The 23,406-nt window shown below is 36.7% G+C and overlaps 1 protein-coding gene across 1 annotated transcript in view; it reads left to right on the forward strand.

Annotated features, from left to right (window-relative positions):
• The first annotated feature begins 460 nt into the window (after window positions 1-460).
• The window catches only part of SUCLA2 (succinate-CoA ligase ADP-forming subunit beta), a 40,064-nt gene continuing 17,118 nt past the window's right edge, over window positions 461-23,406 (forward strand). The window contains exons 1-6 of the mRNA XM_008517770.2: window positions 461-725; window positions 6,906-7,086; window positions 13,704-13,803; window positions 13,997-14,159; window positions 18,752-18,880; window positions 21,517-21,655. Of these exons, the coding sequence (XP_008515992.1) occupies window positions 636-725; window positions 6,906-7,086; window positions 13,704-13,803; window positions 13,997-14,159; window positions 18,752-18,880; window positions 21,517-21,655 (802 nt within the window). The 5' untranslated portion in view covers window positions 461-635. The remainder of the gene's footprint in view (window positions 726-6,905; window positions 7,087-13,703; window positions 13,804-13,996; window positions 14,160-18,751; window positions 18,881-21,516; window positions 21,656-23,406) is intronic.

Below are 23,406 nucleotides of genomic sequence, written 5' to 3' on the forward strand. Positions count from 1 at the left end.
CTGCACAATGTGTGCATCTGACTCATCTACAGAACTCTACGAAATACAGATGTCCTGACTCCATTCCTTGGATGGGGTCTGGTGAAGGTATTTTTCAAAAAAGCTTCCCAGGCACTTCTGGTGCGTCGTATGGATTGGTACCTAGTGGCTGGCCATCTTCTCTTTGAGCGCCGGAATCGCTTTGTTTTATTCACCGCCGGATCCCAAAGGCTCAATGCAGTGTTCAGCACAAAGCAGACATCCAGTACTTATTTCTTGAGTGAACCCCATCTTACAGATGAGGCAACTGAGGCTCAGAGAAGTTAAGATCACATAGGTGGCGGCGCTGGTCCTTTTTCCACTACATCTCCCCAGGTCATGTTTAGGTTGCTTCTGGCCGTAAGTCGGATACTGAGGCTGCGGCGTCCAGTTGCAAAGGTAGCTTTGCTCTACACCCAACACGTCCGCCTTCTCTTGAGTCAGTCAATTTCTGCCTGTCCAGCGTAGGGCGACTCCCAACAGCGGAGTTAACCTAAGGCCCCGCCCCCAGTGGGTGGGGCCAGGAGCGGTGAGCGCGCCGGGAGCTGTTTCGTCGCAGGCCGTCTAGCGCTTCTGCGGCTGCGCGCGGCGCCCAGGGGACGGGGTCGGACTCAGAAATGGCGGCCTCCATGTTTTACAGCCGGCTGTTGGTCGCCGCCACCCTTAGGAGCCACCAGCCTCGGACAGCGCTGCGAGCCGCCGCCCAGGTATTGCGGACCAGCCCGCCATCGCTTCGAGGGTCGGCGGGAGAAAGGGCGAGGTGGGAGACCTGGCTCCTGTGGGCGAGGTGTGAGGGGCCCTGAGGCCAGGCTCGGGGTCACTTCGAGTCGGTGACATTGGGTGACATGGGGTGTCCCGCCGGGCCCGCGGGCGGCTTGCCCGGGAGTGCTCTCCGCCAGGACTGCGAGCGGGCCCATGTTGGGGCCGCTCTGCTCGGCCTTCAGTCCGCGGGAGCTCCGGCGCCCCTGCTGCGGCTGGTCACCGGGTTTCCGAGGGGCGGCGGGGAGCCAGGGTGGGCTCGGTGGAGGGGAGGGGGCCAGGGCAGTGTCCGCTGCCGTTTCCGCGTCCGCCCAGGCCCCGGCCCCTCTTTGAGGAGGGGGAAATGCCCTTCGGACGTACTTTGTCTGCTTTGGGAGCTGTCATGGGTGGGACTGACTGCGCTAGAGCAGCAGGGCTTGCTGACCGGCCTTTTCTGGGACGAGGCAGGGAAGTTTCCCACCTCTCCATCGTTTCTGGGTACTGTTCTTTTTGTTCTAATTGTGTATTCACACAATTAACAAATTGTGGTAATACGATGTTACTTACTAGCTTACCAGTTGAGGAAGTAAGAAAATGATCTCCTGGATCACCTCGTTTCTGGAGAGCGTATAGCCACAGTTTTTGTTTGTTTTTTGAGCGTTTACTGTGTGCTGGGGCCAGTGCTAAGCGCTTTACGTGTAGTCTTTTCTTAGGCTTTTCAGTAACACTGTAAGGGAGCCGTCAATATCCGCATCATTGATGAAGAAGCTGTGGCTAGGAGAACAAGTAATTTGGGCTAGGACAGGAAGCAGGTAACATCAAAGCTGAGGTTTAATTTCAGAACTCTGGCTCCAGAGCCTGTGTGCTTGAATCTGCTCTACACTTTTTCCAGAACTGAAGAATTGGCCTGTTCTCCCCAACGTGGACACCGAGAAACTTGTGGCATGGCGTGATCGGCTTCATAAGTCAATTCCAGAGTTTTAGGTTATATTCTTAAGTAACCTCAGACGTGCCAGAAATGAATTGATTTAGATTTTTTTTTTTAAGCTATTCATGCTTTCAACCTAGACGTAGTGAATTCTGTGAGTTTGCTTCCTAACGGGAGCAAATTGTCATGTTGTGAAAGTTTGTATGTTTTTAATGTTTTTCCCTTTTTCTTTTTTTTTTTTAAAGATTGTCTAACATGAGCTAACATCTGTTGCCAATCTTTTTTTTTTTCTTCTTCCCAAACTGCCCCCAGTACATAGCTGTATATTCTAGTTGTAGGTCCTTCTGGTTGTGTTATGTGGGATGTCCCTCAGCGTGGGTTGATGAATGGTGCCATGTCCCTGCCCAGTATCCAAACCTGCCAAACCCTGAGTCTCCGAGGAGCTCGTGAACTTAACCACTCGGCCACGGGCCGGCCCTGCCTTTTTCTTTCTTTTTATTTTATTATATTTTTTAATTCTTTTTTTTTTTGGTTTTGTATGAGAGGGAGGTTAAAAAGGTTTGGTTTACAAACCTTGAACTTCCTTCTTATGGGTCTTAAAGGGTGCTATCTGATTTTTAGGAAATAAGAAGTTGGTGAACAGATTAGTTTTCATCCTAATCATAGTCTTTATACTTTTGGAAATTCCTTTAAAAGTCTTTGTCTCTCCGTATGAAGCTAACCTACTATATTGTCTTAAACATCTTCTCTTCCACTCTTACCTTAAGTAATATAGCTTTAGAGTTTGGAAGGACCTTAGTCTAACCCCTTAGATGGGCACACAAAAGTGCAGGGTCTTGGGAATCTTGTTCAAGATCACACATTGAGTTTGGCAAATTTTCTTAAACATTTTGTTTGGTTCTCTGACCCTCTTCTAGTTTCTCTGTATCTTTCATCCAGTGTATATTTAATAAAAATAGTTTAGGTTAAGAGCAGAGTAAATAATTTAAGGTAGTTTCTTGTTTGTTGTGAATCGCACTCCCCAGTAACTCTGTTTTTCCACTTCTGAATATGTATTTTTTTAAACTAGGTATGTGATTGGATGGGTGGTGGTATAGGGATTTGGCCGGGAATTGGTGGCCTTTTTTTTAAATTAAAGTAGAGTTGACATACAAGTTTATGTTAGTTCCAGGTGTACAACATAGTAATTTGACATTTATACATATTACGAAATGAACACCACAGTAAGTCTAATAACCATCTGTTATTTATTTAGCATAATACCCTCTAGGTCCATCCGTGTTGTGACAAATGGTAAGATTTCCTTCTTTTATATGGCTGAGTAATATTCCATCGTATACAGTCGTGCATTCCTTAACGATGGGGATATATTGTGAGAAATTCATCCTTAGGTGATTTTGTGGTTGTTCGAACATCACAGTGTGTACTTACACAAACCTAGATGGTTACCGCTGTACACCTAGGCTATATGGTACTGATCTTATGAGACCGTCATTGTATATGTGGTCCGTGGTTGACCTAAATGTCGTTAGGTGATGCATGGCCTTATATATACCGCATCTTTTGGCACTAAGAATCTTCTCAGTGATAATATCAAGAAGGATAAATACTTAAATGTGGGAATCCTTGTGATTATGCAGGAATTTGCATTATCAGCATAACTCAAAGTGATGATATTTCAAATTACGACTTCTAGTGGTTCAGGGAAGGGATCATCAAAATACTTCAAATTTTAAAAACTCTTTAAAGTGGTATAAAAGCTATCAGCAATACCTTGTGAGTACTGCTAATTTTTTGTAAATACAGGTATTTGAGAGAAATCATAAAAATTAGAATTTTGCACCATGGGTTTATCCTCAACTTTTTTTGGAAAAATTTCAAACTGATAGAAATACTCCAACAAGTACAGTGAACACCTGTATTGCCTTTACCTAAATCTCACCTTTTCTGTATTTGCTTTATCTTTAAAAAATTTTATGCATATATATTTATATACACAGGTGTTTATAAAATTACGTTCGTTTATTTTTGCTGAACCATTTGAGAGTAAGTTGTAGGTATCGTGGCACTTCATCCCTAGGTGTTTCAGCATATGTCTCTGGAGACTAAGGACATTCCATTAAATAACCAGAATGTAGGTATTATATTTAGGAGATGTACCATTGCTATAACACTAATATCTAATATATAGTTCACATTCGTATTTCCCCAGTTGTCCCCAGAGTGTGCTTTATAGCTGTTAGATTTTTTCTTTATAGCTGTTAGATTTTTTTTTTTAACTAAGATCAGGCCTCTGTGGTGTTTTCTCTGGTCTATCCAGCTAATCAGGTGCCATCTAGTGACTGTGATTGCTCTTTTATGTGGTGCAGCTGTTTATACGTGTCTGCGAACTCTGGCTGGGACCAGTCGGCCTTATTCTTTTAATGTCCCTAGCACAATGTCTGGCATATAGGCCTTCAAAAAATGTTTGAGTGTATGACTATTTTTGCCAAGCTTATGCTGGTACTCCCCTCCCCTTATTTTTATTATTATTTTGAGGTACAATTTATGTGAAATACATAGTCTGTGTACAATTTGTGTACAACTTAAATGGGTAGCTAGATTTTTATGTATGTATACATCTGTATAGCCATGACTCGGATGAAGGTATGCAGTGTTTTCAGCCCTCAAGAGGCACCTGTGTACTCTCTCCATGTCAGTATTCCCCAACACAAGGTAACTACTAATTCTGACTTCTATCACCATATGTTAATCTTGACTGGTTTTGAACTACATAAAAAGAAATCATATAAGTATGTATTCTTGTACAGGCTTCTTTCCCTTAAAATTGTGTTTGTGAGATTAATCCATTGTTGTATGAGCAATAGTTCTTTTTTGTTATTGCTCTGTAATATCCTGTTATATTAATATACTACAGTTTATCTCTTCTCCGGTTGATGGGCACTTGGGACATTTCCATTTGTTGTCTATTATAAGTAAGCCTGCTATGAACATTCTTGTATATGCCTTTTTTAGACTAAGCACCCATTTCTGCTGGGATTTCAGAAGGTAGATGTATACTGAAGTTTGGGAGGCTGCTGGCTCTTAATAGGAAGGTGCCGCTAAATTAGGGAATTGAGCTACCCAGGTGAAATGTTATCCAGGATTTTAGCTTACCAGTTGAATAAGAAATATGTTGCTATCATGTGTGATTGACTTGTTAGACTAGTGGTTTTCAAACTGTAGTGTACTTAGGAATCAACTGAATGACTTGTCACAAATGCAGATTTCCTGAGGCCCAGTCCAGAGATTCTAATTTTGTAGATGAGAGTGGGGCCCTCGAATCTGCATTTTAGAAGCACCCTAGGTAATTTTGATACAAATGGTTCATGAACCCCCTTTAAGAAACAGACTGTTTATATGAGACTCCTTTAAATTCAGTTCTTGTGATGTTGTGTGTTTCAAATGAAACATGTTTCAATATTCTGCAGTCTCTGTGGAGACAATGGAAATGAATGGAGAGCACCTAAATGTGTGATTCCAGTGCAATCTTTCAAGGCTTTCATATGCTTAATTTGTTTACAATTTGCCATATAAAGTTGATCAGATTGAGGAGTTTGGAAAAAGGGAGGGAGTTGTTTCTACATGTTGTTAGGGGGTAAGACTAGGTTCTAACTTAGTGGAGCTTTGGGACTAATAGATGCCAGAGATCTTACTGATCTTCATCTTTCCTTCAACACTTCTCATTGTTGTGGCCCTGCCACAGGAAACTGAAAAGCCAGCTCTCATACACCTTTCTCTTTTGGCTATGACTTAGAAGCTGGTGGAGGGACGTCTTATTTCTTTTTCCTACTTATTTCTTTTTGAAAGAATATTTCTTACTCTGCTCCACTGAGGGACATTTTAGTGGAAAAAACACTAAAATAGTACTTCGTCTTATCCTTTGTTTTCTCTCTCTTTACTCTTCTTACCATAATCTGGTGTATTATGTTTGCTTATTGTCTCTGTCGTCCTGGCCCCCCCTGCACACCCTGCCCCCCAACAAACATGCATTAGAATGTAAGCTTTAGGTATAAGGATTTTGTTGGGTTCACTGCTGTATTTCCACTGCCTAGGTGCTCAATAAATATTTGATTGAGTGAATGAATGTTCTACATAGATTGAAAAAGGGAAGAGTTTGTAGTTGGCAATGCTTTCTGGAAGCCTTAGCAGTTCAATTGTGAAGGACAAACCCCTGAACTGGGTTTGTAAAGGAGGTATCAGTTAAGGGAATCATTTAGAAGGAATGCCTTAAAGATGACGTTGCAGTTCATTTCTCTGAGATGTTGTTTGCAGACTATTAGATGGAAAGTTTCATGGAGGAAGTTTACTGGAATGTGATCTTTGGATCAATACCTGTGGGAGAGTGAAGGAAAGATCATTGAGTAGAGGGGGAAGTAGAACTGTGATGCACTTGTGGTAGGACCTCTGTCATTCCTTTGGGAGACCTCCAACTAGGATGGTCCTTCTGAATTGTCCCAAATTGGGGTAAAGTGCCAGGTCTTTATATTCCTCCCTTAACCCTCATTGACCAGTGATTGGATGCAGGCTGACAATGGGAAGGAGGTGTGGCTTTGGGCAAGGAGGCGCCAGTGAGAGAACTCAGCTGAGAGCTGTCTTCAGCCAATACTCCTGGCAGCTGGGTCTATTTATGCCCTGGTCTTAAAGGGAGGATCTGGACAGCACAGCACAACACAGCATGCACTACAGATGAAGCAGGATTTCGAGTCTTGAGTGTATGAATGAGTAATGATACCATCTCATTCAATTATCCCATATCTAGTGCCAGGCAGTTTGTTAGGTGTTGGAAGAATGGTGAAGAGAAGAAAGTTGGGAAGGATTTTTGGTTTGTTGGAAAAGATGAGATTGATTTCAGATTTGTTGAATTTAGCATGGAGGTACAAATGCTCTGTAGGTCATTAGAGGCATGGTAGTAAAGCTCAAATGAAATACGAAGACTAGAGATGATGAGGAAATAGTTAAAACTACAAGGATAACATTTGATATTTAGCTGGAAGGTTAGCTTTTAGCTTTATGTTGTAATTTAGGTACTCTGAATATTATATTTTGAAGATTTAATTTAGCAGTTTTATTATAGTCATGAAGAATCAAGTACTCTAGATAAACAAAGTATTTTGAGAAGGTGTTTTCAATAAGAATAACTGCCAAATGACTGTCATAAACATGTCCCCAATTTCTCTAGGTTCTGGGAAGTTCTGGATTATTTAACAACCATGGACTCCAAGTACAGCAGCAACAGCAAAGGAGTCTTTCACTACATGAATACATGAGTATGGAATTGTTGCAAGAAGCTGGTGTCTCCATTCCCAAAGGACACGTGGCTAAGTCACCAGATGAAGCTTATGCAATTGCCAAAAAATTAGGTACTAAATTAAAAAAACTTGTGACACCTTGACATGGGAATTCTGAAATGATGTGAACTTTACTTTTGGTTTAATAACAACTTTTAGCTTTTACTTTGTTTTTTAAAAAATAAATTTTATTTACTTAAAGAGGAAGGTTGAACTTTAAGATTGTTGACATTCTAAAATTATTATGAGATTATTATGAGCTCCCACAGTGCTAGTAATTTAAGAATCACTTATTGGCATGAGGAAGCTGGAGTCCTATTTTTAGTTAGACTGTAATGATAAGGAAGGAAATTATGTTTACTACTCTGTAATTTGAAAGGCTGGTGGTGTGATGATTCTTCAAGGAATTGCTGAAGGAAAATCTTCACTGTTTATGTGGTTGTAAAGAGAGGTCCAATATCCCTCTCCCTTTTTTTTTGACATGAAAAATATGGAACCAAAGGGGAAAAAAAAGAAGTTGAGTGCTAGAATGTAAGCTCCATGAGAGCAGGGTGTCTTTGTCTTCTTTTGTTCACTGATCTATCCCAAACTCTTAGAAGAGTGCCTGCATTCTGGAAGAGTACCTAGACACTTAGGTATCAATAAATATTAATATTTGTTAAGTGAATTACATAGTTGCCCTTCTTTGCAAGGAGGTTCTTTTATTGATAACAGAAACCTTAATAGCTTTTGTTAATTTGAATTTATATTAGTCTCTTAATTAAAAAATAAATTTGGGGCCAGCCCTGTGGCTGAGTGGTTAAGTTTGCACACTATGCTTCAGTGGCCCAGGGTGTCACTGGTTTGGCTCCTGGGCGGGAACATGGCACCACTCATCTGGCCATGCTGAGGCAGGGTCCCACATAGCACAATCAGAGGCACTCACAACTAGAGTATGTGCAACTATGTACTGGGGGCTGTGGGGAGAAGAAGAAGGTGGGGGAGGGGAAGAAGATTGGCAACAGTTGTTAGCTCGGGTGCCAATCTTTAAGAAAAATAAATAAATTTTGACTCTAGAAAGTGTGTTTCAAGTTACATTCTTAAAGATTTAATACGAAAACATAGAAAATAAGTAATGTACTAGGAATACACTGCATTTTCTTTTTAGGAGTATTTAAATCCCACCAATTTTATGTAGGTTAGCACAATCTCTCTTGTATATACATTTGTTTAATAGAGCTTTAGATGTGCTGTCTTGAAGACAGCTTTTATTAATTTTTCAAGAAAGATATGGAATATTTAAAAAGATGTTTAAAATTTTTAAAGTTTCATCTTGGTTTATACTTGTTTCTACAGTGGGTTTTTCTTCCATAAGTGAGGGCATGTGTAAGTTGAGAAAATTGTCATATATTATCAGCTATGTTTTTGAATGAGATGACCGTGACTTCCTTGACTTGGAAGCATGATTTTTCATTTATGTTTTTTCTTTTTGTTAATGAAAGAAATTCTTTTTATTCAGATTATAAGCAAACTTCTTTTTATTCAGAAAAAGCCTTGTGTAAGTTCATACTAATTTCAGTGAAATTTTTGTTAGTTAATAGTGACCTGTAGTTTGGACTTGTACATAGTAAAAGAGGTGCATAATTTTTACCTTTGAAACACCATATAGTAGAGGCTCTTAAGGGTCAAGGTTTAAAGAAAACTCATGATTGTATTTTGTATTTACGTAGTATTTCTTGTAAAGGTACTTTTTAATAACTACCTCCTTGAAATTTAGTCTTACCTATATGAACTAAAGATTAATTTCTAAAGAAGACCCAGCTATAAGGAGGAAGGAAAACTTGGAAATGTAATTGAGAAAGTATAAGTTTTTCTTGTTCTACCCTTCTTTCCTTAAGGATGAATTTCTGACCCTTTGACTTTGTTCTTTTATTTTTGTTAGTCTTATCTCTTGAGTGATGCTTTTTTTTTGTTTACCAAGTCTTTCTGTTATAATAATGCTGAAGATATAAAATGTGTTCCATACAGATGTTAATAGGGCCTCGTTTATATATAATGAAGTCAGTAAATGCTATTTTTCTATCCCCAAATTATTATAATTGGTTTTTAGTTAATTTTTCACATATTTTCTCCTTTAGTCAAATTTCATTGTTTTGTGAGAAAAAATAATTTGTGTAGAAACTTTCATAAAATGAGTAGGATTTGTTTGGATGCCAATTTCCTGATTTCTTCACTGTGTAAAAATCTTTAATGATCCTTAGCTTTGGAAGAAAGAGTAGTTATGTGCAACATATACTATAACTGTGGTTATTTCTAGCAAGTCCTCTGGGACCAGGACTTATAAGTAGTAAGGAGCAGGTAGGCAGCTCTGACTTTGAGCCCATTGGAACAGAAGGCGTCTTGTTCATCTAGAAAGTGTGTTCTTGTGAAAGAACACTGCAAATGATGATTATAGTATAGGAGCAGGATTAGAGACTAATGAGGACCTTTAAATCTAGAGCAGCGGAAATCTACTTTTTAAAAGATATGTTTAGTAACAACTATGAAGACATTGAGGACAATTTTATCTTTTGTGGCAAGTCATTAATATCAGAAGATATTGATTATGGGACCTAATTGCACAAGGTGTGGTATGAGGTGCTTTAGAAATGCGCCTGGTTCTATCCATTTAGCTAGCAATTCCCAATGCTGATTTTGGCTACCTCAGGGTGATTTTTGCTCCTTGAGTTACTGCAAAATTCACAAGATGCTAATTCCCATTTATAAAAAACTCTTACCTTACCAACAGATATACAAGGGCATAAATGCATTACAAGTGTGCCAAACTATTGCTTCCCCTTAGTCCTGTGGGTGGTAGTAGAAACTGGGTTAGCATGGGGACTGCACCCACTGAGTCCTACCGCTGATGAGCCTCCTGAAATAGCCCTGGCCTCTCCCAGGATTCCCTACAAATTCTGTCATCTGTCTTGATATGAAAAAAGTTGGGAAGTGCTGTCTTGGAGGCAAGTGTTAGTTGTAAATAATTGAGTTAGGGGTGGAAGAAAGATTGGAAAGAAACGTAATTCTAAAATTTTTAAAGACTGCAAAATGAAGGTTGGTGAGCTTGAATATCACAGAGAAATTTCTGGAATGGATTATCAAAGGGATGGTTGTTAAGCACAGAGGAATGAAATAGTTGTAATTCGGGGTCAGCTCTTAGAGCAGATTGCCATCTCTTTCTTAAAGTTAGTAGTCCAAGGAAATATGCTTTCTGTAAGGCATTTGGCAGAGTTCTTATAATTTCCCTATTGATTGTAGAAATGTAGTTTGGATTCTGGTATAGTTAAGGTGGAATTTCTGTCTGGTTAAATAGATATGCAAAAGGTGCCAATTAATGAATGTCAGTCAAGAGGGAGATTTCTAATGGCATACAATAGGACTTTACTTTCTTTTTTCTTCTTTCCAACATTTTGTTACATGACTGTGTACAAAGAATGCTTAAAACATTTGTGGATGACTAAAGCTAGGAGGGATGGTGAAAACATTTTAAAGGCAATCTTGGGATCCATAAAAGATCTTGTCTGACTAGACCAAAGGGCCAAATCTACTAAGACTGTAAGCTCTGTGAGGGCAAGTTAGGTGTTCTTTGCTCATTGTTGTGTCTGCAGCTCCAGCACGGTGTCTGGTGTATAGATGTAACAGTTGAATGAATTAATGGAATTGAATAAAGTCTTTGTTTCAATCAGTTGTCCTCAGACTTCTAATCTTTCTTCTCGTCTTGATAGTTGATGAAGCTGTATGTATTAAATTTTTTTTTTTAGCTTTTCTTTTGTTGTGAAGGGCTTTTTTTTTAGAAGGAACTTTTGAAGAATCGTCTCTGCCCTTAAGGAGTTTATATTCCTAAAGAAAGGAAATTGATACTCTGGGGGAATAGCCTCTGTCTTGTAAAATGTTTTTGAAGAAGTAGAGCTTCATTACTCTTACTTAATAGGTTAGTATGTTAAGTTCCCAGTTTAATCAGTAGGAATGTTTGAATTTAGTCCTGCAAAGCACCAGTTTAACTATTGACCATTTTAATGTTACGTGTACACTGTTTGGATTACAGTTATCGTCTTTAGATATAAATGAATATTTCTCAAGTGCTAGAAAGTCATGACTTGGTGGGTAACCAGAAACAGATAAAATGGCTAGTGGCTGTTCCATTTAGTCTTGGTACAAATTCTCTAATTTGCCATAGTCCCTTAGGCTACCTGTTGTATTCTCCATAAGAAAATTATTGTTTGTTTTAAGGAAATTTCTAATTTCTAAGTTTTCTGTAATTTTCATCTAATATTAGTTGTTACACTTGGGAATGGTGAGGACTGTGGCAAATTGAAAAGAGTGTCTTGTGGAGACAAGGCACTTCTAATCAGCTCTAGTTGCAGAGCCCAGTATTTCCAGTTCTGAGTTTTTTCAAGAGCAGCACAAAATCTAGATTTATAAGAATTCTCTGCATTCTTAAATGTTTTTTTATTCAGCATGCAGGAAACATATGCTAGGAACCCTCCCCGGAGCTTGTAAACATCAGTGAACACAACAAAGATTCTGCCCTCCTGGAACTATATTCTAGTGAGGGAGGCAAACAAACGATAAACATGAGAAATTACATATTATGATTGAAGGTGTTGACTTCTATGGAAAAAAAAGTAGAGCAGGGTAAGGGGGATTGGTCACAGGTGGGCAGGCTGTAGTATTAAGTAGGGTGATTGGAGTAAGCCTCGTGGACAAAGCGAGATTTAAAGAAATCTTGAACAGAATGAAGACTGTTTCCAAATGGATACCTGGATAAAGACTATTCCAGGCAGAGGGAGGATTAGAGCCAAGTCCTGAAGGCAGGGGCATGCCCAGGAACAGTGGAGACTAGCGTAGCTGGAGAGGAGTGAGCAGTGAGAGGGGCTTAGGAGATGCAAAGGGTAAGGGTGCTGGGAGATTTTATAGGGCCTTGTCGCCCACTGTGGGACTGTGGCCTTTACTCTGAGTGAAAAGGACATTCAGTGCAGTTTTCAGTAGAGAAGTGATGTGCTCACTTTGGCTACTGGTTTGAGAATATTCTGTCAGAGGCAAGGGTAATCTAGGTGAGATATAATGGTGGCTGGGGCCAGGGTCCAAACTGGAAGTGATGAGGAATGGTCAAGCTTCTCTGCATTGATTTTGAAGATAGAACTAATGTGATTTCCTGATCGAATGAATGTGGGGCATGAGAAAGAGTTCTTTTTAAAATTTGACCTGGGCATAAGGCCATCTTCTGACTTAAGTGGAAGTCTCCATTCCCAGTGTAGACTCATTTGCATTATTAATTTTCTCCATTCGTTCTTTTTATTTTTGAGGAAGATTAGCCCTGAGCTGACATCTGCTGCCAATCCTCCTCTTTTTGCTGAGGAAGACTGGCCCTGAGCTAACATCCATGCCCATCTTCCTCTACTTTGTGTGTGGGTCGCCTATCACAGCATGGCATGCCAAGCAGTGCCATGTCCACACCCAGCATCCTAACTGGCAAACCCCGGGCCGCCGAAGTGGAATGTGCGAACTTAACCGCTGTGCCACTGGGCCAGCCACCTGCATCATTAATTTTCTAAACATTCTTTTGTAATAATTGTTTAAGTGTAAATTTTAGGTCATTTCTTATTGATTACAAGCTACATTTGTTACCTCCTTGATTAGGTGGGAGTCCCCTCTCATTCAGCTTGGTATGTGCATTAGGGGATGACTTTTCCCCAATAGTAGACTTCCCATCTTCAGCCTGTTCAACTATATGTTTATGGAGTGGTTGTTATATTCCGGGGACTGCTTTGTGCTAGGGATACAGGAATAAGACAAGGCCCTTAACCCTGACCTCAGAGGTTATTTTGCCATTATGTAATATTACTGTTGCACTGCTACTATGGGCAAAATGCCCTGAGAAGCAGAGTGAGGAGGCTCTGACATTCTGCCTGTCTGGGGAGACAGAGAATGCCCTCTAAGAGGTATTGCCCTGGATCGTGAACGATGAGTAGTACCTAGGCTAAACAGCTAGTTTGCTGATTTTTTTGAGCAAATTAGAAAGGAGAAGAAGAGAGACCAGTTCTATGTGTTAAAGAAGAAAAATTCAGAGTCTTTATTAAATAATTCTTTGTAAGACTTATAAGCATAACATTCTGGAATCTTTTGATAAACATACCTTAACTCCTGATAGTACTCCTCACAACAGCTCAAGAATGTATATTGACAGGGCTTTCTGTCACTGGGACAATGTAAATTGATAGCAGTGTTGGCGCTTTCCCCTCAAGTCATGGTATATTTCTGCTCAAAGTAGCATTTATGGCAAATTTTCACAGAATAACAAGTTTGCATGTCAATAGAAAGGAAGGGAAGTCTTAGGAAGACATTTGAGTCTCAATTTTGTACTTTTAATACCTTCCAAAGTGCTAGATATTTGAAGTGTCAAGGAAAGGTACAAGTATTTTCACTTTAAGAAATGGTTTAATGTGAATGACTGATCTTTTTAAGTTGTGGATCGTTAGATGGTAAATGCTATAGAGTTCTAATCTAGAAAATCTATATACATGGAATGCCTCATTTTTTTAACATTGTGGATAAATGAGACTTTACATTTAATAACACTGCTTAATATGTATGCTTAGTAACAAAATATTGTGTCTTGTTTCTTGCTCCTGCTCCGTGCTTCTTATCTAATAGCAGTGTTATTCTTCTAGGGTCAAAAGATGTTGTGATAAAGGCACAGGTTTTAGCTGGTGGTAGAGGAAAAGGAACATTTGAAAGTGGCCTCAAAGGAGGAGTGAAGATAGTTTTCTCGTAAGTCATGTTTTTTTTAAGGAAAAATCATCATTATTAAAAGTAAAAACCATATTGTAAAAGATGCCCCTTATTATTGAATTGATGAAAGTATTGAAGCTAATATTATATGAGATAAGATTTTAACTATCATGTGCTTATGTTTTTCTCAATTGGAGGAGAGAATAATTTTGAGTTCTTTTTCTCATTTCAGTCCAGAAGAAGCAAAAGCTGTTTCCTCGCAAATGATTGGGAAAAAGTTGTTTACCAAGCAAACAGGGGAAAAGGGCAGAATATGCAATCAAGTATTGGTTTGTGAGCGAAGATATCCCAGGAGAGAATACTACTTTGCAATAACAATGGAAAGGTCATTTCAAGTGAGTAATTGTAGACATGGTACATTTAGGATGAATTTATTATATTCAGTTTCAAAAGTGATTATTATTTCTCTTTGTGTGGGAAAGATTAAAATGGTACGATGCATAATCTATTTTTATATGTCATGAGCACAATATTTTTGTTTAATTTACGAAACAGTGTAGTTAATGCCATTGAAATATAGTATTGTGGTTAAAAAAAGCTATAGGCAAAATCCTGCTGGAATAAAATCCACAGGATTTCCAAATAGTTAATTTGCTAAGAGCAGCTTCAATCATCTCAGATTCATCTCTAAATTCCATAGACTGAGAAAAAAATTTCTAGCAGAGTAAAATATTCTAACCAGAGAAAGTCTCTGAACCCACTAAGAATGTGTATCCCTGGCTTCATCTTTTTCTTTTTCAACCTCTTGGTATTTTTTATAGTTTGGAGTTATTTCAGTAGATAATTTAGTACTTGGTAAGTTGAAGAGTGACATTCAATAGCAAACAGTATGATTCTAAAGAGCATAATCCCAGCTCTGCTCTCCTCCGTGAAACCTCAAATGCTAGCAGTGGACTAAAGGCATCAAGTAAAGAGAAAATCCTTTCAGAGACCTGGTGCTTGGAGAAAGAATTGATAATCATTTTATAGTATAATTATCTGGCTGTTTGAGTGCATTGGTTAAGTTTTATGAGCTGAACCTGTGTGGTAACTAGATCGTCTTGAAGCAAGCTGGGTACATATTTTGAAGCCCTGGTAAGGATTTGATGTAGAATATTACTAATTACACAATTAGCAATGTAACAGAAATTCTAAGGGTCAAGAAAAGAGTTTTCTTATGTAAAACAGCTTTTTAAGAAATAGCTATTTTCTGTATTGTGATTTTTTTTTCCTACAGTTAGTTAAATCTCCTAGTAATATTTGAGTGATAATATAAAGTGTCTTTTGTAACTTTTAATTTTTGTAAGAAAGTATTTCTTAAGGTATAACACTAGATGGTAGTAAAAACCCACTCAGGATCTACGATTAAAAAAGCGTTGTTTTATTCGTAAGTGATGTTTTTACCTCTATAGGTTTGTCTGTATGGTAGAAGTCAGTAGGTTGCTTTAGAAATCCCATGACAGTAACCTTATATATTACACTATATATTACACACATTTGCAAAAATTATATTTTACAAATTCACTTATTTTAACTACATTTTCTTTTCCTTTTCATTGATGTTGTATATCAACATCTATCATTTTGTCAGTTATCATGTTTTTACTTTTTGTTATAGCCAGAAACAAGGTTTATATGCCTGGACGATTTGAGTCCTGTAATGTTGCTCATTCAGAGTAGCTCATCTTGATTGGAGTAAATGTAGCAAACTGGATGTGTGTTATTAAAGATACAACCATAACACATTGAATATATTTTATTAAAGATATGTCAAAGCATTAGGGAAAAGGATCAAGTTTGAGTTCATTATAAGAACTTGAATTTTCAGAGAACTATTTGAATTTCATTAAGGAAAAAATGTTTTTATTTCATTTGCAAAAGTAATACATAGTTGTAATAATTCAGACTAAAAATTCTATCGTACTAATAAAACCATTTGGCCAAAGACATTATAGTGTTCTTTGATGTTATCACCTTAGGCCAATGTGGAGTTGGTTGGTGTTACTTTTTAGGGTATAGTAAACTTTTTTGGGAATCCCTGTGGACACGTCTCTATTAAATAATAATCAATCAGCTGTTTAAATTAAAAAGAAAAGAGCATTTTTGATTGAATTACAGTCCTATGCATAAGAGTTAATTGATCATTAAAAATTGCTTCTGTTGCTTGTTTTTAGGAGATAGATTATAGGCTCTGCTGGTCTTCTTTAGCAGGTGTCACAGGAAGCCCGGGTGGTTATCTGCCGTAGGCTTGGTGGGCCAGAAAATCAATTTAAGTATCTACTCTCTGTTTTGGCATTTTTTAAAAATCAGATTTCTTAACATTTGCCCAGCGCCTGTTGGGTACTTTTGGGCTGAGACAAATCTAATTTAACAAATCACATTTGCTACTTTAATTTATTTTTCTAGTAAAACATTACATTCAAGTGACTTGTACGTTTAACTGTGTCAGTTTTTTGCTTTGCCTGGAATAGTAGATATAAAATGTGCTGGAAGAATTCCAAATTTTATTTTCCATACTTTTATTTTTTCAAAGAGGTCTTTATTTTATTAAGTGGTTGCTTTGTCATATAAGTTTAAATTCAAATCTATTTTAAGGCAGAAACCTTTTGCAAGACAGACAAGACAAGAGGAATTTAGGTTTAGAAAGTGAAAATAACATTATTAATTTATTTGAAATTACGCTATTTGCTAGAACTTAAATTGTTCTGAAAGTTTATTACTAAAATGTAAAAGTTAAAACCAAATTGTTTAAACAGAAACAGCTATTCATTCAGCAGTCAAGACCAAATGCAAAACTGTAAGTCACTGTTTTAACTGATCTCTAGTTACTCATGTAAGTTTTCTTCTTACCTGCCAGCTACCGATTTTGAGGTTCCTTTCTTATTGGTCAGGGAATTAGTACAAAGAGAGGTATTCACTTTCTTTTGTGTATTATTATTTCATATGTATTTTTAGCCTTTTCTCTAACTTGCAGCCAACTCTTGAAGACTTAATCGTTACTTTAGTGATAACTTAATATTATCTTTTTTCCCCCAGTACTGCTACCTTTTATGTGGCTCTTCATTTCTCTTATCAGTAGATATAAAAAGAAAAGGAAAGAAAAACTAAAATAAAAAGTTTAGATACTTTTTAAATTAAAAAGTTTGTTGGTTTCTACCTCTTATGTTGAATAAAATTATATTTTGGGGTTATCTATAGATTAATTTATCTATATTCTAGTTCAGCAGCATGACAGTAGTTGAACAGGCTCTTCTTAAATCTGAGTTTTCTCCCCTCACTTTAAATCTTTGTAAAAACTTATGAACTCCCTTACTAGAGAGGAAATGAAGAATACCTTTTCATTTGAAATTTATAGAGGAACTAAAAATTAGACTATAGTTTCAAACATTTCTCTTTACTTAGGCTTGCTACTATTCTCTTCGGAAGTCTCAGAAGGCACATTGAATTCCTTTATTAAAAAAATTTTGCATGTGTGTTGCAGTGCACTCAGCATCCACCTGAGTCATCTTCTTTGCGTTAACTATCTAGGGGCCTCCTGTGAGTCACCTCGTTAGCCTGGACTCTCAGACGTAGTGGAGAGTTTAGAGGTTGCCTCCCAGACAACGGAGACAAAGGCCAGCCGTATTCTTTCTTACACATGTATATTGAAATCTCCTCACATAGTACAAAACTTATAAGGTACAAATATGTACAGGGAAATATAAATCTCCCACCCACCCCTGTTTGTCAGCCACCCAGTTTTTCTCCTTGGAGGTTACTACTTTTTTTTTTAAACCATTTTTTGCCTAAATAACAGTTACCTCTCTTAAAAACTAATAGATTTTCTTTTCCTTTGGCTATTACTTTATTTTGAGGATTTGAAAGATTATTTTGTTCTCCAAATAGAGTGAATACTATTCCTTTACATTATACCTTGAAATGAGTTTGTTATTGAAACACTAGGTGCTGGGATAGAAAAGTGAAATTAGTCTTTTGGGTTTTTTTTCTTTTTTTGTGGAAGTCATACCTTTCTTTTTGGATTAAGAATAGTTCATTTGAAAAAAATTTTTTTGGAAACTAGTGATGCATAAAATAACAAAAGTCTTAACATTTAATGTTTTATTTCTCATCTTTTTTCTGTTTGAATAGTGGGTGGGTGCACATTTAAACATACTTATAAAAAACAAACACAATTCAGAATAGAATCTAGGGTTTTATATCATTGTTTTCCCACATAACACTACTGAGATCATTTTCTTATGTCATTATATCATCTTTAGTAATACCGTTTTACCGTTTCTTTGTTTTTGCATGTTAGGATTGTTTCCAGTTTTGTGCATAAATTAGCAGATCTATTACATAATTTGCTGTAATTTTTTTTCTTGATTTATTTTAGGGACTTAAAAGTTAATAACTTAGTTATTTAGTGTTTATATCTTACTTCTTTATATTGTTCATGATAATAGCCAGGGCTATTCTTTCAAGGTAGGTAGCTTTCTTTTTTACTAACTTGCTATAGGGCTAGAGCTTATAAAACCTTATAAGCTTATAAAAGCTTATAGACTTTCCCTTTTAAATGTGAGTAATATATTTTTTGATTTTCTGATGTTATTTAAACAATCCTTTACTGTCCCTTCAGTTCTTATGAAAAATGCATAGATTATGTTTCATATATATGTATATATGCTTATATTAACTTATTTGGTGTAAGTTTTGTGTATTTTTTAAATCTTTTTTCTTCACAGGTTAGCCATTGTCTTCCTTTTCATTTCTTTTCCATCATTTCAGTTCAGCATTTATAAGGGGGTACTGTGCAGGAGATATAAGAATAAATTCTCAAGGAAATTTTAAAATAGGAATGGGGAGTGATAGATGAGTAAGTCTGATAGTGGGCACAAGTAGGTTTTAAAATTTTATTGATGGGTCCAAAATAAAATCTAGACATTTTGGCTGTTTCCTCTCCTGCTAGGGTCCTGTATTAATAGGAAGTTCTCAAGGTGGTGTCAACATTGAAGATGTTGCAGCTGAGACTCCTGAGGCCATAGTTAAAGAACCTATTGATATCGTAGAAGGCATCAAAAAGGAACAAGCTGTCCGGGTATGCTGTATTCCGAAAAATGTCTAGCATTTGATTGGATAATTGTAGTACTTAAAGAAAGAGAATTAACTTTGTACAAGTGAAGTGATTGATAAAACTTCCAAAAAAGTTTTTTGAGTGTCAAGGCATGTTAATATCTGTTTGAAATGGAAACTTTTAGAAGTATCTACAATATTATTCTTCATATCCTCCATAAATATTTCAATATGTATCCTTAAAAGATAAAGATTCTTTTAAAAGAGCCACTCTACCATTGCCATGCCTAGTAAAATTAACAATAATTCCTTAATATTATCACTTACCCAGTCATTTAAAATCTCTAATTGTCTCAAGTATTTTTTTCTTTTCTTTTTTTTTTGAGGAAGATTAGCATTGAGCTAACTACTGCCAGTCCTCCTCTTTTTTGCTGAGGAAGCCTGGCCCTGAGCTAACATCCGTGCCCATCTTCCTCTACTTTATATGGGGGATGCCTGCCACAGCATGGCGTGCCAAGCAGTGCCATGTCTGCACCCGGGATCCCAACTGGCGAACCCCAGGCTGCTGAAGTGGAACCTGCGAACTTGACTGCTGCGCCACTGTGCCGGCCCCTCAAGTCTTTTTTCTTTTACAGTTTGAGATGGGATCCATATAAGGTCCTTCATTACTATTGGTTAATATGTCTCGTAGGTCTTTTTCTAATTTATAGGTTTCCTTTCCCTCACTCTCCATCCTTTTCCTTTCATCTGTTGAAGAACTGGGGTGATTATTCTTTATTGTTTTTCATAGTCTGAATTTTACATCCCCATGATGGCATTTAACATCTTCTCTCTCTCCCCTTTATTTCCTGTAAATTGTGTGGAATGGTAGGGACACTGGCTTACATATCCCTATGATAGATCAGTGATTTTATTTTTTGAGGGGAAGGTTTATGGACAATTTTAAGAATCTGATGAAAGTTGTTGGCTTTCAGTGTATGCACATACACAGTAAATTTTGCCTGCAATTTTGCTAGTTTTCTGTACTGTCCTTCTTGTGTGCTTCTTCCTTTCCTTTCAGTTCTGCCTGCCTCCCCCTCCCAGAAACAACCCACCAAGCCTGTGAGGGTTGCTTGGTAATGTTTACAATACTGATATTGAATTAAATTGTTTAGTTTGAATATAAAAAATAAATGACCCATTTTAAAAGAAAAGTTTGGATGTTAAAGTTTGAATGAAATTAACCTGTGTTAGTGGGAAACTGTGTCAAAGTAAGCTTTTGGTATTGAAGTACAATAGGGCAGGAATTTTGACTGGCACAAAGGTTTAAAGGAGATAGAGAAATTTCCCTGATAAAGCATGAAGCAAGTTATTTAGCCAAGTGAATGGTATAAATGTTTAAAGGGACAGAGATTTGATTCATTAGGTAGTTATGTGAGAGTGATGACTAGAGAGATAAAATTTAGATAAGAAAGAAAATACTTGATTTACAAGAGCACTTGAAGGAATAATCTAAGATCACAGCTTTTTTGAGCAATGAACAGAAATAGTATCTAGCACAGTGCTTGGCAAATTAATGTCATACGAGGTTGATCAGAATTATGTTGCAATTCTCACGTTTGAATCTAAAACAGTGAATTGTGACCTGGTGAAAATCTTTCTTAATGAAATAGTACTTTATTTCTTCTTATTATTTATTTGAAATGTCTTAACCAAAAATGGCATTTCTTAGCTTTATTGTCCACTTGATGCATTAGCATCTGACTTTGCAAAAATCATGTTCACCCTTAAATAATTTAAGATTTCTGTTATTGAAAGTCACATGTATTACAGCCTTAGATAGCAGTTGGAAAAGAGGAAAAAAACTCCCTCCGTAGTGCTCCTGAGCAGTGGCAGCAGTTAGAATAAACATACAGACATGTCACTTCTGTACCAGTGGTTCAGGATTGCTTATGGGATTTTAAAAATTATGGATGCTTGGTCCACTATAGAACTTGTGAACCAGAACTTCTGCATTGGGATCTTGGTATATATATATTTTAAAAAGCTCTACAGGTATAGCTAGTTAAGAATCTCTGCTCAAGACTGTGAACTACTCGACTAGATTAGAAGCTTAAGTACCTGTGTCTTTTGGGCCTAGCACACTGCATATATTAGGTGCTCAGTAGATTTTTGAATGAAGGGGATAATACTTGTTAACTTCATGTGTCCTCGCTGCTTGCTAGACACTCTTCGTAAATTACCTAAAAGGTAAAACAGGGTCATTTAATATTTTGGCGATTGTTTGGACCATTGGGATTGTCAGTCCACCCTTCATATGTAGTTTAATGAAATAGAAGCCTCTTCTTCTGGTTTAAGTTGACCATAAGGTTTGGAGGCAGTATGGAGGCTATGGAATAAACACTAGAACTGGAATCTAGGTGAATGGCAAGTCACCTGCCCTCTCTGAATCTCTTTCTTGTTTGTAAAGTGTGCATACTACCTGCCGTGTAAGAATTTTGAATAAAAAGTTTTTTTTAACCATTTATAATAGTAGCTGCTACTTCAGTGATTAATGTTTGACAACAGATGATTCCTACTTATCATTTAAATGATAAATTACAAGGTTTTCTTATTTACAATAATTCAATGTTGACCGGACATATGCAACATACCCATAATAAAGAGCCAAATTGCTTTCAGCTTGCACAGAAGATGGGATTTCCACCTAATATTGTGGATTCTGCAGCAGAAAACATGGTCAAGCTTTACAACCTTTTTCTGAAATATGATGCAACCATGGTAGAAATAAATCCAATGGTAGAGGATTCAGATGGAGCTGGTAAAGTATCTTCTTTTATCAAACATTGATTATGTATTTATCCACTTATTGTATGGTTCACTAAGGAAGTTGAACTCATAAGGAAGTGAACTTATTCCTATTAGAAGCTTGTTTTCTAATAAGTAGAATGAATGTGAACAAATATTAGAGACCCATTAAAACAAACACCTTAATATATATTCATGTACACACAGAAGGGTTAAAGCTTTACTGTCTAATATGGTGGCTACCAGTCACAGGTGGCAATTAAAATTAATTAAAATGATCAAGATTAAAATCTTCATTCCTCAGTTGCACTAACCACCTTTCAAGTGCTCAATAGCCACATGTGGTCACTGTATTGGATGGCACACGTGTAGCACATTTCCATCACTTCAGACAGTTCTATTGGCAGTGCTGGATTAGAGTATCCAGTGTGGTATGAGTAAATAGCTCACTATTTGGGGAATCAGCCATCTTACTCTCCACAAGTTTCAGACTTTAGAGACATCTTGGATCTTTACTGTACAAAGGGTATATATTCTGATACTAGAGCCACTAGAGAAGTAAGATTAGCTTATTACTTTGACAGCTGTTCTTTTGCCTATGTTTGAAAGGTAAATAAGTTTCTGAATTATGCTTTCCATGTATAGTTTTTAAAAGAAATATAAGTTGCTTTATTATAGCCTAAATTTTTCTTGATATTTCATATTAACTACTTCTATTGCTGTAATTTATTTGATTTTGTTTCCAATGTCTTTGCACATTTCTAATCTTCTTAAGCATTTGTAGATCATCTTTCACTTTTATACTTCTAATTAGTTATATTCTTTATTGTAGAAATCAATTTTTGGTTGGTCATTTGTATGGTTATACAAAGAAGAATGAGTAAATTCTCTTGTGATAATGGAAGTAGTTTGTAAAATGAAAAATAATTCAATTTTTTTGAAGAGTGAGGGCTGATGCACATTTTAAAAATGAAGTGTTCAGTGAAGGAGAATTATCTGTATAAATCAGATATTTTTTGTATTATATTTTTGATTATATAACTTGATAACGTGAAAGCAAGATCCCTGAATTTTTTTCACGGTGAAATTCTGCAGCTGTATTCTATTGCTTAGGGAATGTCTTCATTCTCTTAATTTAATAAATAATTTTTTTTCTTCCTTTGTATTCAGATATTCTTTGTATGCGTTTATATATGTTTTGAAGGAGTTTGTTTTTTTCCCTGATTGTGGGCATTGTATATTTATCATGGAAAATTTGCAAAGTGCCAAGAACTATAGATAGATAGGAAAAAAGAACTCCTAGAACCTCATTACCCAACGCCCTTTTAATATTTTATGTAGTTCATTTCAGTCTTTTCTGTAATTAGAATCATGCTCTCTATTCAATTGTATCTTTCCCTTTTTAACTTAAAACTATCTAATTCAATTTTATGGTAAATATTTTTCAAAAATAGAATTTTTAAAGGCTCATGTTTTATTCGTATATAAATCTTCGCAACCTTGGTTATCTTTCATATAGATTCTCAGAAGGAGAACTTTTGGTTCAAAGTGTAATAATATTTTTATTATTTGTTTTGATTATTAGGTCAGAATAATAACATGTAGAGATGTATTTTGCCAGATTGTTGTCTGGAAAAGTTGTTCTCATGTATGAAGTGTTCATTTCATTGCTTATTTGTGCCAGAAGTGAGAAGTTATATTGGATTTAATCCCTGTCAAACTGATAACCAGGAAATGGTGTCTTATTTTTTAATTCTTTGATTA

This window comes from Equus przewalskii, chromosome 16 (genome assembly GCF_037783145.1).
Source record: "Equus przewalskii isolate Varuska chromosome 16, EquPr2, whole genome shotgun sequence".
In the NCBI taxonomy this organism is placed as follows: domain Eukaryota; kingdom Metazoa; phylum Chordata; class Mammalia; order Perissodactyla; family Equidae; genus Equus; species Equus przewalskii.